This window comes from Cibotium barometz, chromosome 36 (genome assembly GCF_041138505.1).
Source record: "Cibotium barometz isolate CiBa-2024 chromosome 36, ASM4113850v1, whole genome shotgun sequence".
Lineage (NCBI taxonomy): Eukaryota > Viridiplantae > Streptophyta > Polypodiopsida > Cyatheales > Cibotiaceae > Cibotium > Cibotium barometz.
In genome coordinates, this window is record NC_141081.1 from 45,635,133 (window position 1) to 45,651,391 (window position 16,259).

General features: G+C 39.6%; 1 protein-coding gene across 1 annotated transcript in view; it reads left to right on the plus strand.

Annotated features, from left to right (window-relative positions):
- The window catches only part of LOC147617944 (ent-kaurenoic acid oxidase 2-like), a 15,375-nt gene extending 14,776 nt beyond the window's left edge, over positions 1–599 (plus strand). The window contains exons 8-9 of the mRNA XM_086775607.1: positions 59–180; positions 277–599. Of these exons, the coding sequence (XP_086631733.1) occupies positions 59–180; positions 277–388 (234 nt within the window). The 3' untranslated portion in view covers positions 389–599. The remainder of the gene's footprint in view (positions 1–58; positions 181–276) is intronic.
- Positions 600–16,259: the final 15,660 nt, after the last annotated feature.

The window sequence follows — 16,259 nt, forward strand, 5'->3', positions numbered from 1 at the left end:
TTTGAAAAAAGGATGAATGTCAAAATTATAATATTACTAACTTGAGTATGTTTGATAGAATTTCACTCCAAAGGTTGGGATGTATGCACCATTTGGGATGGGCTCAAGACTTTGCCCTGGTAATGAACTAGCGAGGTTGGAGGTTGCTATAGCCATGCATTATCTCATTCTAGATTACAAGTAAGGTTTCTTCCTAACCCATCACCTTGTTCATGATTTTGGATTTGGACTTCATTTCAATATATGACAGACTAATATTTATTTTTATTTTCACAGAGTTGAGCCTCTAAATCCAAACTTTAAGATGGTATATTTACCACACCCACGGCCAACAGATAACTTTCCAGTCAAAATTACGAGATTAAACAAAAGCTCGAAGTTTTCCTAGTTGTCAAATCTTTTTAAAAATTCCATACCAAAGATAAGGGAGTGGACCTAGGTTTGAGTCTTGTTGCACAAGCAGTTGATGTGGGGACATGCTTCATTTTTGTCGGGCACCCTTGCCCTTCAAAATTGATAGGTTTGGTGAAATATGGCAATTTGTTTTTGTATTTTAGTGTAAATTTTTACGGGCATTTTTAAAATTTAGAAGTATTTTATCGCCAAAATGCTCACCAAAATGCTCAAAAATGGGTGTGATGTTTGTTATGGATGTGGACAAGACCCACCCACGAGTGTGTATCTCATACTAGTATCTTATTTATATGTGCTAGTTTCATGATGTATATTAATGTTTATCATACTAGTATTTTATTTATATGAGCTAGTTTCATGATGTTTGATCCATTTTATATTAGAGGTGTGGGGGTCTTTACATACCGGTGGAGCATTAGGATTGAGCATTAAGCTATGAGTTTTTCCCTTTTCACAAATAGGTATCATGCCTATACTTAAAATAATAATAATTTGATGTACTTTTATTTGACGTATATTATTAAATTTTTTAAAAAAAGTCTACTAAACGTTGAATTTATGTTCAATCTACTAGTGAATAGTGTAATTCAAACATAAGCTTAGTCGAGAGTCTAACCTTTTCCGAAAAGGGGGTAAAAATATTTTAGTGGCTCTTTTGGGCGTAAACCTATAGATTTTTTTACCTTATTAATGAAAAATTCTGCTTGGTCGTCGTGAAAAATTATACTACCTTGTAGTGATGCTTTTAGTTGAAGGTAAGATTCTATGGTGCTAGTTTTTTTTTTTGTATTGAGAGGGATATTTTTTAAAATTTATTTTTTAGCATGGGAATTGACAGATCGCATGCCTCATGCAAGAGGAGGGGGTAGGTGTTAAACCTAGGATGTTAAACCTAGGTTGTTAAACCTAGGCTGTTCGGCGGTGGTGGGTAAGAGCCCTTACCGCTCGGCTATCAAAATACATACATATACTCATAACACAAAATTTGTAACAAAAAGTTTACCCTTCTCTACTACTCGTATCTAACATGATGGCAGCAACATGCTGAAAATTTTACGAGTTTAAAATTAAATACCTATACTCACAACACAAATTTTATCTATAATAAAAAGTTTACCCATCTCTGCTAGCATCTAACATGATGCGAGAGCAACATGTTAAAGGACAAAGGTGCACACCAAAACAATGGATCTGGAGAGAAATAAATCATGAGGATAAGATAGTGAAAATAGCAGATAGTATAGATGTGGAGAGATATAAATTCTAGCTCGGGTAGGCTTCAATGGGGTTGGCTTCAAAGGCTGAAGGTGAACACCAGATTAATCAGCCCATAAAACCTTTTTAAACAATGGATCTGGAGAGAAATAAATCATGAGGATAAGATAGTGAAAATAGCAGATAGTATAGATGTGGAGAGATATAAATTCTAGCTCGGGTAGGCTTCAACGGGGTTGGCTTCAAAGGCTGAAGGTCAACACCAGATGGACCTAGCTAGTAGGAGAAATGGGTGGTCACAATGGACCATCATATGTTTTATCCAACTATCATTACAATATCATAGTCATACTCATGGCTAGTAACATAAAAGACAAATGTGCACATTAGGACCTCAATGGAAGGCTTCTTGGGTCCTTTTATTTGGCAGTTTAAGGGAGTCAAACCTTTTCTCTTAAGAAGAAACGTTTTCTAATTAGAAGCTTCAAAACGGCTACTTTATTCGAATTTGAATTTTCGGGGAAAAATGGAATTTAAAATCTAGCGGATAAAACCATATCATGTAACATATCTATGGAAAGCTCTTGATGCGTGGATCACGGATCTGTAATCTCCGCTCAAATCGGAGCTTGTATGTAGAAGTTATGGAGGTCCAAAAATTGTAAAATTGCCCCCTCCCTTTTTGGGGAAAAAAGTGCACCCTTTGACCACTCTTACACCTCTCTTAAAAACCCAACATTTCAGTCCACATGGCAACCCCCCATTTGGCTATTCCTTAATCACCTTGATTAGGCTTGGGCAAATTAAAGGGCCCAAGAAGACCCCATTCACTTCCTAATGTCAGGTTAATACATTGTAATTATTTCTTAGGTGGACTTCAGTTCTTGTGTGGATTGTAATTTATCCCTTTGTAGTGACATTATATTATGGAGTCCTTAACCACCTTATGGATGACCTTCCTTATGGGGTTCTCCATCGGCGGTCATTTATCTTGTGTGGATTGCAATTTTGTCTCTTTGTGACATTATGTTGTGGGGTCCACAACCACCTTATGGATGACCTTCCCCTTGTGGAGTTTCTCCATCGGTCATGATGGCCTTTTGCTTCTTTGATGAAATCAAAGGTAATATCAAGTACTTGAAATCATCAAATATGATCTCAAGTACTATTACAGTGTATTTAGTTATGGCCACAAGTTTATCACACCCTACACATCATAGTTTATGGACTAGCTAATATAAGAAATTAGAGGATAATGGAACTCACTTAATGTATACTAACTAAAAGTGGAACACCCTAGAAAGTATGGAGGGAAATTGCATACTCTTCAAATGTAAAGCCATTTATAATGCAAAACAAAATGCGATAATAGCTATGATGCAATATATAAGCGATCACATATTCACTCTTCGGGCTATCATCAAGCAAGCTAAGGCAAATATCCATTGACTATGGTGTTTTGTGGGCTTCCTCAAAGCTTTTGATAGAATGCCATGATCCCATCTCCTACAATGCTTATAGTATCTTTGAGTCCCGTTGTCTAACATGATCTCGGCTATCTTTGGCTTATATGAGGCAATTATTGGCTAGGTGAGATGCATGAAAGGACTCTCTGAGGAGGTCTCTACTACCATTAGAGGGAAAAAAGGATGCCCACTATCTGACTATCTTTGGATTCTACAAAAATGAGATCACAGACTTCATTGACAAAGCCAAAGATAGAGGAGCTTTTCTAGGAGGTATTTGTGTTTCCATCCTTTTATATGCTGATGATATGGTATGCCATAACTCCTACCCAAATGCAGGCCGTATAGAGATCACTTACATGACTAGCAGATTGAGGTACCTAAGATTAATCAAGGGTTGATCAAGTGAGGTACCTAAGATTAATCAAGGGTTGATCAAGTGAGGTAGCTAGGATTAATTAAGGGTTAAAACAAACACAAATGTTTGCACTCAAAATGAGCTTGGGATTCCATTAGATTGTAGCTTTATTAGTGCATCTCTATATCCACTTCCTTTTCCACGATTCACTCTATAAAATCTCCACTAATTGCTCTATCTCCCTTTGATTCTCCCAATCACACGATTCTCTCCTAGAATATCTCAATTATGTTTTCGCCTTTCATAATTTCACTAATTAAATGACATTTGAACACAACCTTTTATCACACAATATACAAATAATATTTATCCAAGTCCCTTTATTTCTCTATTACATGTGCATACTTATATATAAGGGTCATGCACCCCCCCTTAAACACACACCATCCATCACTAGAATTCGTAACTACTATGAATATGTTCATCTCTCAAGTAGAGAGGCACTTTTGTATTGGTTTGAAGCTTTGCATGTTGAAAAGTTTCTAATTGGTCATGTGTCTTAGGTTCACTTTTAAGCATAGGTTTATTTTCAATTAAGAAATTAAACCTATGACATCTTGAGAGATGAAGACATAATCAGCCACCATCAGTTTAGTAATGTGTGTCATGCCAATAGTTTTGGACACCCAACTGTTTTTAAATGTGTGTCATGCCAATAATTTTGGACACCCAACCGTTTTTAAATGTATGGCGCTTTTTTTAATTTTATTACAATATTGATTGGGTTCTTTGCATAGGCTTGGAGAGATGGTGCCAATCATTTTATATGATCCATTCTAGTTTTGCAAAAAGATGTATTGGTTTTGCCAAAGAGCCTTGGAATGTTTTTATTAGCATTGAGGCACACCCTATCTCGCCAATATAGTGTACAAGAACTTTGGATGGTGATACTCGTTCAGATATGTAATTGTGTCATCCATCTCCATAGCTCATAGTGTAACAAGCTAGGTGGAATGGCAAGGATACACATACACATTATTTCCATGAAAGGTGTTAACATTATTCATCATATTCACTCATGTAAAACTATAAAAAACAGGCTTGGGATAAACTTGTTGTGCTTTATTAGGTACATAACAAGACATGTGTGGCCTACTTCCATAAGAAATTAGAGTCCGAGCATATAAATGAGGGATGAGTTCCTCACAAGGAACAAAGATTTCAAAGAGCAAGTTGCATATATTGATGAGGCCTATCCAAACAGTTCATTAGTGCCAACTGTTCTCATAGCTTTACTAGATTCATATCAGGCTTATGGTGAACGATTAGATTCACATCAAGGTTTTGCATCCACACTTTGTCTTATGATGATTAAATGTAAACCCAATGCCCTTACATTGTGGATTTGGTTGTAGTGCAAGAAGAGAAATCTTGGAAAAATTGAAGTGATTTTGTGGGAGATCAAAAATTCATCTCGCCTACTACAAAAGGTAAAAACAAAGCCTTGTCTTAGGGTAGCTATAAGTCAAAGGAAGAATAAACCTAGTCTTCTGGCCGAGGATACCGAGAAGGAGGGTGATAAGCCTAAGAATAAAGGAGAATGAAACTATTGTTGGAAGCCATGCCATTAAATCAATGAATACAAAAAAAAGTATAGAGAAGGAGAAGAAGAAAGAGTCAGGCATGGCTGTTGGCTAACTAACGCATCATCACCAAGTCATACCATGGTCCAAGAAAAGGATTACAAGTAGAAGCACTACTGTATAGTGAATGCTAAAGGTTCACACCATGGTCCAAGAAAAGAGTTACAAATAGAAGCACTACTGTAGTGAATGCTAAAGGTTCACACCATGGTTCAAGAAAAGGATTACATATCCATGACTCCTATAATCTCAAAACAACCATTTGAAAAATGGGGCTTAGATTTTATGGGTTCCATTGCTGGTAGGAGACCCAAGCATGCTTTACTGATGACTACTTCACCAAGCTAGATGAGGCAAAATCTACACAAGTGTTTGTTGAGAAAACGTGGTGCTCATGCTAGATCAAGTGTGTGGAGGAAAAGAGCTCACAAAATACAAGAACAATCTCTTGCTTATTAAGTTGTTTATGAATACAACTAGGCCTTGCTCAATACAAAATGCCTCATAGCTCCACCTTTAAATAGGTGAGCTAGTGGACCTCAAGTCCATTCACACTCACACCCTTCTCTTCCCCTTCTACACAACCTTAGTCCCTTAATACCCCCCCTCAATACCAACTATGAAAGGATGGAATAGGTGGTATTGGACATAGGATGCCTTTATAACATTAGGCGTATAAGGTTTGGAATATAGGTGTGATTACATTGAGAATTAAAACAATTTCTCAGTAGAGGTAGAGGCTGATACAAAGTTTGCCTTTGACTCTTTGTTAGGACATTTAGAAGTGATATGCCCCGTTTGTTTACATTTGTTACATTTCATTTTGTTGGGATATTTGATCCAACAATTATTTGCCAAGTGACCCACCTTTTTGTAATGGGCACATCTTACTTTGACCACTTGATGTGACAAAGCTTGTTCGATAGTCGATGAAGTGGTTGCATTTGAAGATTCAGCTGCTCCCTTTGGCCTCTTTTTGTCATCAAGGCATGATTGAATGACTCCTTCGAGGGTGGGATTAGGTATGTTCTTCAGGGTGGTGACCAAGGTGGGGTACACCTTCTTGACTGCTTTGAGCAAAACAGCAACTTCATCATCTTTATCCATTCTCGCATTCACTGATGCAATTTGAGCCATAAGGCCCTTCAAGTGAGAGATGAAGGCTCCAATTCCATCTCCCTCTTTGAGTTCCAAGCTAAAAAATTCAATTTTGAGTGAGATCTTGGAATTCTTACCACGAGCTCCATAGAGCTTATCAAGCTCATCCCATTTCTCCTTTGCAGTCGGAAGCTGGTCCACATGGTGGATGAGTGCCTCATCAAGATGAAGCATGATGATGGCTTGTGCCCTCTCATCATCTTCAACATCTTCAGCCTTTGTTCAATCAATAACCTTGGTGCCGGAGATGAATGGCCAAAGCCTTTGGACATCATCTTGTACTTGACACTTGTACTTGACAAGGACTTGCCAAGTGTGGAAGCCCTCTCCCGAGAACTTCTTGATTTGAGTGTTGTCCTTTGACATTGGGTATTGAAAGAGATTATGAGAGAGTAATGGGCTCATTATATGAAGAATAAAAAACCAAAAATTTATGATATTTAGGCTTAATTAGAAAGAGAGGCTTATGAGAGTATCAAGTTGAGAATGTTGCATAAATAGGAGATTAAATAGTAATTTTTATGGTTTAGCACTTAGGGTTTGTGCTTACTTACTAATTTTAATGGGGATTAGCTGCATTAGTGTTAAAGAACACTTTGGTTGGTGATTAAGATCACCATTAGTGTGTAGAAAACACAATTAGTGCTTAAAAGCACATTTTTAGTGTTAAATGATATTTATTTTGGTGATTAGCTCACCATTAGTGTTTAATAACACTATTAGTGTTTAAGAAAACTTTATAATAACTTCCCTTTGCTAGATTAACAGATTAATTAGTGTTAAATAACACTATTAGTGCTCATAAGCACATTTTGAAAGCTTTGAAAGCTTGAAAGTTGATGTTGATGATGGAGCTTGATGAGAATGAGGCTTATGGATACCTCATGTGGTTGGCCACCACTTCAAACTCAAAAAAAGAATCAACAACACTCTTCAAACATCACTTGGGTGATTAGAGCAAGGGAGAAGGAGATTAGTGAAAAAAATCACTATTAGCAAAGCTTGAGCAAGCTTTCATGGAGTTTGAAGAGAGGGGCGCCTGGTTTTTTGACTGTAGCCGGCGTGTCAGTGCATGAAATGAGCTCAAATTTGAGCTGTGAAGTCCTCACTCAATGGGCTACACAAGCCCTAAAGTCCCATGGCCTATAATGGCTCACAGGCGGGGAATGGTTGTACAACCATGAGCTGTAGCAATAGAAAACGGGCCGGGCTACTCCAGTCATAATGCCGCCGCATGGAGTGAAGCAATCAGACGATTGGTCGTACAAATACATGTGCCCAAGTCTCCTCTACATCTCCCATGAAGAAATCTCTAAGAGATATGCCCTCTATAAGCTGCTCGAAGGCCTCCACCAGCAGAGGGTTGAGCTCCACAAGTGAATAGATAAGAAAAAATGGAGAAAAATGACCTAATCTACACCACAAGGGGCCTAATCAACGTAGGCTCTGATACCATGTTGAGAAACCGTGGTGCTCATGCTAGATCAAGTGTGTGGAGGAAAAGAGCTCTCAAAATACAAGAACAATCTCTTGCTTATTAAGTTGTTTTTGAATACAACTAGGCCTTGCTCAATACAAAATGCCTCATAGCTCCACCTTTAAATAGGTGAGCTAGTGGACCTCAAGTCCATTCACACTCACACCCTTCTCTTCCCCTTCTACACAACCTTAGTTCCTTAATAGTGTTGATGCAAGATATACCACCAAGTTTCTAAATGAAAATATGTTTATTGCTTTGGTTTCCCACTAGAAATGGTATACTTTTGATAAATGAAGTAGTAGAGTTATTGCTTAAGAAATTTGTTGTGGTGCATAGCTTCATTAACTCCAAAATTGAAGAAAAATTGCTTCAATGACTCTAAAACAAATCCTTTAGTCAACACCTCACTGGTGGATCCCAACAAAGCTTTTAGAAGCTTGACTTCTACAAAGAAAACCACTACATTTGAGTCCTGAGATCAAAAGATCCTACACGACAAGCCACTGCAACCATGCCATCAAATTCTAAACCAAATATGGAGAGGATGCCTAGAGCTACCATGCCTTTGATACCACCACCAAATCTTATGCAAGAATGGAGCATAGTGGCTATCCCACCCCCAAAGATTATGCATGAATGGAGAGTAAGGGTTTAAGGATATGCAATATAATATAAACACCTTCCTTAAGCAAGATAGGTGTTTAGTCCATCGTGAGTGTGCATAAAGATCGTTCAATGAATACCTCAAACCACTTTTTCACAAAGTAGTCCTTGAAGGCCGTGCACATCAATCGTCATTGGAAAGTTGTTGGGGAATTAGTGAGGCCAAAAGGCAAAACCTTATATAAGTATAGGTCCCCCACATCGTGTTGAAGGACATCTTGTTTTGGTATTTTGGTATAATGGACACCTGATTGTAGCCTAAAAACTCGTCTAAGAAGCTATAGGCTTCCTCACCTGCTACCTATTCTAATACATGCTCTGTATATGGTAATGGGTAGTGGTCTTTCCTGGTAGCTGCATCATTAACCTTTTTGAGATCAACACAAACTCTTAGCTTTTTATTCTTTTTTGGCACGATCACGATTGATGAAAGACAATCTATGTGCTCAATCTCATAGATGAAGTATGCAGCTATAAGTTTATCAATTTACTCCTTTACAATAGAGTTACATGTTTAGGATTCATCTGATATAGTTTTTTCTTAGATGGTCTCGATCCTTCCATTCTCGAGATAGCGTGTTGAACCACCTCGGGTGGTACACCCTTCATTTCCGTATACTTCCCAAGCAAAAAAATCCTTGAAGTCTTTTAGGAGAGAAATGAGTTCTTCTTCTTTAGCAGTAGTCAAGTGGTTAGCAATGAGTTCTTCTTCTTCACAGAGCAGCTCAGTCAAGTTGTTAGCATTGTAGACAGGTTTGGGATCCTCCCTTGGCTCTGCAATAATGTCTACCTCCTTAACTTCAGCTGGTCCATTATAAGACATGGATTGGCCATTTTCCTTCACTCTTTTAGCCATCAATTGGACCAAATACAATATAATTTAGATAATTTGGGAAAAATCTCACACTTTGGGAATCAACTTTTCAATGTAGTTTTGGCCATATCTTTAGCATACTAACTCCAAGTGTGTCGAATATTTTAGATTTGGATCCTACTCTCAAAGATCTTTCCAACGACATGTCACATGAGGGGGTTTTGATAAAATCATAGATACGTTCACCATGATCCCATTTTTTTAAATGGGAATGGGATTTTTTCCAAATTATCAACTTTTCACTCATCGATGGTATACTAGCAGGTATGGCTTATTGTTCTCATCATCCTTTGTCTGAGCCATTGCCTTCCTTGCCTCTTGCTCGGCTTCAGCCCAGAGTCTTATTTCATTTTCTTTGTTCTGCCTTAGTGAGTTTAGGCATATCAGGCTCTTCAAGCATAGATTTCTCCTCTTATTTTCCTTCCAAGGTTATCTTAACTCTTCATAGCAGTTCTTAGAGAACTCATCGTTCACGTTAGTGACCTCAAGATAGCCACTGGGCATCCGTGGGGTTACTTTGTAGCAACAGGGCTTTGCATTGAGCAATATAACTCTTTTGTTTTTACCACTTCCTGAGGCGTTGGGTGTGGTGTTGTTTTGTGACCATGTAGTCCAGGTCCTTCTGTACTTGAGGCTTTAACCTCTGTTTCCTCTTCCTTGGGTTGCACATCCACCATGCGCATTGAGATAGTGGGAATGGTTCCCGATTCAACGTACTTTGTTCCTCTACTAAGGGGAAACACATCTATGGTGGCAAGTACATGCATCCAGTTTTCACTAAAGTATAGAGGTGGAAGCGATAGGTACATCTCAAACTCTTCCTCTTCCCCATGAATTCTCCTTAATTGGTTGGAAGACTTGTAAGGATGTGGTTTGTTCTATGGTGACCAAATCATCTCCAAATAATCACCCTTTCATGGGGTGTGCCTTACACGTATGGAGATCTATCTTCAGAATTTGCGAATCCTTTCTTATATACACTTAGTCTAAAGCCCAATCGTGCACCACCTTGGCTTTCCTCATGAAGGGTCTGCCCAAGATAATATCATATGAATCTGGCTAGTGCAAAAAGTTCATTACAACAAATGCATGATGGTAATGGAACGAAAAGACCTTAAGCTTAATGTTTTTCAATAACCTCATGATTGGTCTTGAGAATGTTCCATCTACCATCTTAACAATTAGGTCGGCTCTTTCTAACTCTAGTTTTCCCAACATCACTTGGTGATAATACTCACACTTGCACCTCCATCTAGGATATCAAGTTCTAAGTACCCATTATGGTGGATTGGAATTGTGGCATTTGTGTTATCGCTCTCATAATATCTTCCTAATGGGTTGACAGGTATTTTGATGAATTTGGGTGCTCCCCCTTCCTCAGGTACTTGGTTTTTCTCTTCCAGAGGTATCTAGCTCTCCTCTAAGGTGGACATTGGGTTCATTCTTCTTTCTACCCAATCCTTGACATCCACCCACAATGTTGGCGTGTTGCATAGTAATGGTCCAAGTGGCATTTTGACACTTGTAGATAGTATTGTTGAGAGACTACCTATGTCTCTAGGTTCTTTGTGGCAAGTGAGGGCTCATTCCACATATTTGTCTCATATTTAATCCTAGGGAATGAATGGATCAAAAAATCTTGATTTGCCTCTGTAAACATTCTTGCCATCATATCACTATGAGTCCCTTCCTTAAACTCTTCTAGAATTGGAGTAGGCACATCCAACTTTCTTTCTTTTAATAGCTCATTTTGTAGATACAGTGTATCCCTAGACTTATTAGCCCTTAATTTGGCTTCATGGTTACGTTGACACTCCTCTACAAGGGCCTTAGATTCCTCAAGGTTTCTTATTTCCTCCTCAGCATTTGGATATTCTCCAACACCCTTGGGGGTTGCTGGTCTCTCTTTTGCATGCTCATTCGGCCTCGGCACTTGATCGTCTCCTTCCTTTGATTGGGTGGAACCAGTGTCAATGGTATCTTCCTAAGATCCGTCCTGAATTACAACCAAGGTATCACCCTTGCCCACCTTTTTCACTTTTCTCCTTCTCCCAGTTTTAACATCTCTCGATATTTTGCCCTTGTCCACCTTTTTTACTTGTGCGCGTGTCAGGATATTTACTAGTGCGATATTTTTAGGCTAGACACTTATAGTCCTAATGGTGGCATGGTTACATGTAGAAGGAAAGCCATTGGTGCAATATGGGAAGTCCTTGATTAGATGATCAACACCGCACTTAACACATGAAAGAGTTGGCATGGCATTCGTCTGCAGCACTGCTATCGATTGAGTTTGACTCGCATTAGCCACATTTTTCAGAGGACACTCTGCTACTCGATGAGGTCCATTGCAATGAAAACAATGTATGGGTCCCCTTATCATAGTCGAGTTTATGTCTTTTCCCTTCCACTATATTGTGGTTTGAAACATTGGTATTGGCATGCTATTTTGTTAGACATAATACTCTGGTGTAGTCTCAGTTGGTTCCTCAATCAACACCTTGTTGATCTTAGCCTATGGTGGCAATGGTGGTAGAACAGGTGGTAGTAATGGTGAGATGTCGTGCATCCTAAAACATTCCTCTTGTTAAGTAGGACATACTCGGCTGCCTTGTAGCCACATTAGTTTGCATTGGTGGTGCTAGTAAAGCTAGAGGCACTCTAGGTGCTGGCAATTATGCTAAAGGTTGGATCCTTGGGTATTTGCACATGGCAGTATCATGGTTCCCTAGTCTCTGATAATGAGCACAATAAAGTAACTGCCTCGGTCTTAGATGAGGGCATTTAGTGCTCGTATGATTTTTTCTATAGATTGAGCACCTCTCTGGGGGTAGAGATGGGCATTCCCTGATGCTTCTCTCCCATCCCTAGCTCTTTCAACTTTTCCAAAATGATAGTACTAAGTTCTTCAATTGGCATGTTGCCAACTTGCTTGTTCTTGGGTCCCATGTCCTATGGATGACTAGAGACTTGTGATGCTGCTACCACCGAAGCTGCCTTCTTGTTGGCATCTTGTGGTTGTGGCAACTAAAGCATGTTATCTTCACATTCAATAGCCAAATTACAACACATATCTAGAGTAGTTGGTTGGACTAACACCATATAATCATGCATCTTGTGATCTCAGACTCCTCTCTAGATGCAGCAATAAACTGATCAGCCTTTCCCTCAATTTGCATCTTGAGTTCAGGTGCTTGAGTCGAGAAATACAATCCCGTATGGATTCATTTTATTTTTGCTTGTTGATGTTATGGAGTTGAGTGATAGGACTCCATCTATCACCACTTCGAGCAAAGCTTGATATGAAAACATTATTAAGTAGAGTGAAATTAACTTTATCCTCAAGCTTTAAGGCTCGATACCATTGGTGGGCTTTCCCTTCTAGGGTTAGAGAAAAAGCATGTATCATGGTTATATCGCTCATGTTTCACATGTTGACTTAAAGATCTCTATGTGTGTTGGATTTGGTCCCCATCTCCCTGCTGCTGAGAAATTTTGCACAAGTTTCAAAATGATGTGTGGCTTCATCTAAGATGGTATGTATTCAAGGGAAGTGCCTAGTTCCCTCACCATGCCTCTACCCATTTCTGTGACCGTATTCGATAAATCCACCCTTGTGGCTGTATTTAGATTTACGTGGGGATCTATTATTAAATTTGAGGAGCTACTCCCCCCCACCTAGACCTTGTTGTTGGTAATCCCATTTTAGATTAACAAGTATGCTCCTCCATTTGAGGATATTAATAAGTGTCATGAAAAGGCACTATAAAAGTTATACATTATGAGATATTGGCCACCCAAGAGTTATTGGCCACCCAAGGCCTTATTAGTAAGTTTTGGGTGACCAAGTGTGAATAAGGGCCAATTGTATATAAGGCAAATGAATGGAGACAATCCTCCTTTGTGCTATTGAGAGTACTTGTTTGTGTCTTGAGAGAGATTGAGAGAGAGCATTCTAGCACTTATGCCTCTTCTATGCTTGTATGTTGCATGCTTGTGTTGAAGAGTGAGAGAGAGTGATTGCCTTGTGTGATGGTGCAAGCGACTCTACGGTGACATCATGGAGGTGGAGCTTGGAGGATTGGAGCTTCTCAAGTGAAATTGGAGGCCTCAAGGGACTCAAGTTTGAATGATTAGTAAGTGCCCTATGAAAGTTGTGTACTATTGCTCTTCCCTTAGGTGAATGCATTGAGTTACCTCTTGGAGGTGTGGTATCTCATAACATTTTTATCGTCGCACTAGGGAAACACCTTTGTTTCTTCCATCCTCTTGGAGTTTGAGCTCCCATTATATAAGATTCATGATTGCCTTTGCATTTTGGTAGTGCATTGAGTAGGAAATGAATGGATAAGATTTGAGTGGAAGTTAAAAATTATGAGAAATTGGTTGTGTTTGTTGTGTATTTGTGTGGTGGAGTGGTCTTAGAAGAGAGCTTCACTGTTTTTTCTAGCTAATTTTGATGTTTGCAAGGAGCCATTGATTATGCCTTGAGCTTGTATTACATTCCTTAGGTGTGGCACAATCATCTTGGAAGCAGTTGGATAAGGATTTTGCACCTAGAATCACCTTAGTCAAGGTGGGAAGTTCCCACGTGAAACTGCAAGAAAATCGTTTACAACATGAGCCATTTTCTGCAACTTCACACCATGAAACGCTCGCGGCATCAACGCCGTGATTAACGCCGCAATTCATGGGATTACCTTGCCAAAAATAGGTAGCCTTATCCTGACACCTCTAACACCACGAGATCTGACAAAATTAAGAATTGTGAACGTGGAAAAAAATATTCATCTCACAACGTGAACGATTTCAGACCACTTCGACGTGAAACATTTTTCAGTTCATAAACGTGAACCATTTTAGAACCCTTCACAGCATGAACCATTTTTAGTTCACGACGTGAACCCTTTTCTCTTCACGACGTGAACTTTTTCTGCAATTTCACGCCTTAATCAAATCCAACTCATGAACCTGGTATTGTCGGATTAAGGCCAAGGAAGTCTTGAGAACATTGAAAATCATAACAAGGTAACGTGGTATTCTGAGTCCAAAGCAAAAATTTTAAACACGTGAAAGTGTAGAAAATTATTCACGATGTGAACTGTTTTCTGACACTTAATGCCGTGAATTGTTCTTTGCAATCTCATGGCCTCAGATACAAGTCGACAAAATCTGATCAAAATTTAATTGGGGCAGCAAAATAGCTTATCAAATCATATACACATGCACTTGAGGTCTGGAAAGCTCATCAGAGAGATGACCTCACTCTTGCGATAGTGCATCAAATCACCCAAGATCTTGCTATCAAAAGAGTGTGGGTTCAGGCCATTCAGTAAGCACTCAATTGAGTGTCTTAAGGAATCTGACCATCGTCGAAACTAGTAGTGAAGAATCCATGGAAGAAGGGTTGTAATACTCTAGTTTTGGGAAAGAGGAGAAACCAATGGTATCATTGATATAGCCTGGGGATTTTTTTGTCTCCAAACCAGCAACAATGATGAAGAAGCGCAATCTGCGGGCATGGGTCTGTCAACCAGCGCTGGACTTGGTCCAAGGCAAGAAGTACCTATCCAAACTTGAAATTCGAGGCTGTCAAACACTAGCACCCCCCGAATGAGAAGATACATGGAAAGTGCCTGGTCAAGTATTCTTCCCAACCTCAGAGGAAGTAGAATTAGATCTAAAAAGGATGGCAAGGTAGAATGACGGCTACTATGAGAATTGAGCTTAAGGAAACAAGAGCTTGATACTCGAAGGGCTAGAGCTGATGAACACAAGGAGATGAGAAGTGTAAACTTACTCCAATCATGGGGTAAAGAGCCGAAAATAGTCATGGGTAGAAGTGGGAGAAATTCCAAACTTAGAACCCATTAATGAACAGCCAACAGCGGAGGAAGGGTTTATAGCCCTAGATGAAGAGGATAATCTACCAAGAGCAGTGGGTGAAGTTGAAGACCGCCTGTACACCAAAAAGGACATTGAGCAGATGATCAATCATCCTACGTTCCTATAGGACATGGAACTCTTAATTCTGCAAAGGCGTACAGAGGAGGCTAATGATGAGCCATTCTAGAATGAAGTGGCTGGACCATCCCCCATAGACCGGCGGGGGAGGGGGGAGGGAGAAATTCCTCAAAGACCAAGGGTGGATCCAACCATCGATATTAATATAGCCACAAGGATGGATCTGTTGAATATGGCTGTGCGAAAATGGGCCAAGGAATGGTCAGGGAACTAGGCACTGCTCTAGAATCCCAACCCTCCCAATTGAAGCCTCACATCATTTCAAAGCTCCTTCAAAAATTATTTGGGGATAGGGATCATATTCAAGATGTAGAGATTTTTGAGTCCACATGCAAAACCTGCGGGCTCGTCAGTGATGTAACAATGATTCATTCTTTCTCACTGACCCTAGAAGGCAAAGCACATCAATGGTTCCGAACTCTCAAACCCAAGGATAAGGTTAACTTCACACGACTTAAGTTGTGTTTGTGCCTAGCTTTTCCAAAAGTGACAACAGATGGAGTCTATGGCATAACTTCACAACGTCAAACAATAGGAAATGGAGTCGATGAGAGACTATGTGTCTCAACTAAAGCACTTAAATTCAAAGTGCAAACTACGAGAAAGGCTAACGGATGATCAATTATTGCCTTGCTTCAGGAGAGGAGTTAGAGACCACAAGATGCATGATTATCTGCTATTTGTAGGATCCCACTGCCCCTCCGCACACCGGATTCCCGATAGCTAGCAGTGGAAGTAGCTCCCTCATGCGCGGGGCAGGGTTTCCACTCGGGGCCTCGCCCTCGAATATCTGGGCACGAGACTAAGCTGGTGGTCATTCCGAAAACCGAAATCGAGAAAATTTTCCATGCCTGGAAAACGGGGACGATTCCACCATTTTTATTTTCTTAACGAATTTTTCTAATGAAGTCAAGATACTGAACTAACCTTCATCTGAATAAGCCAGATAGAAGGGAAACTATAG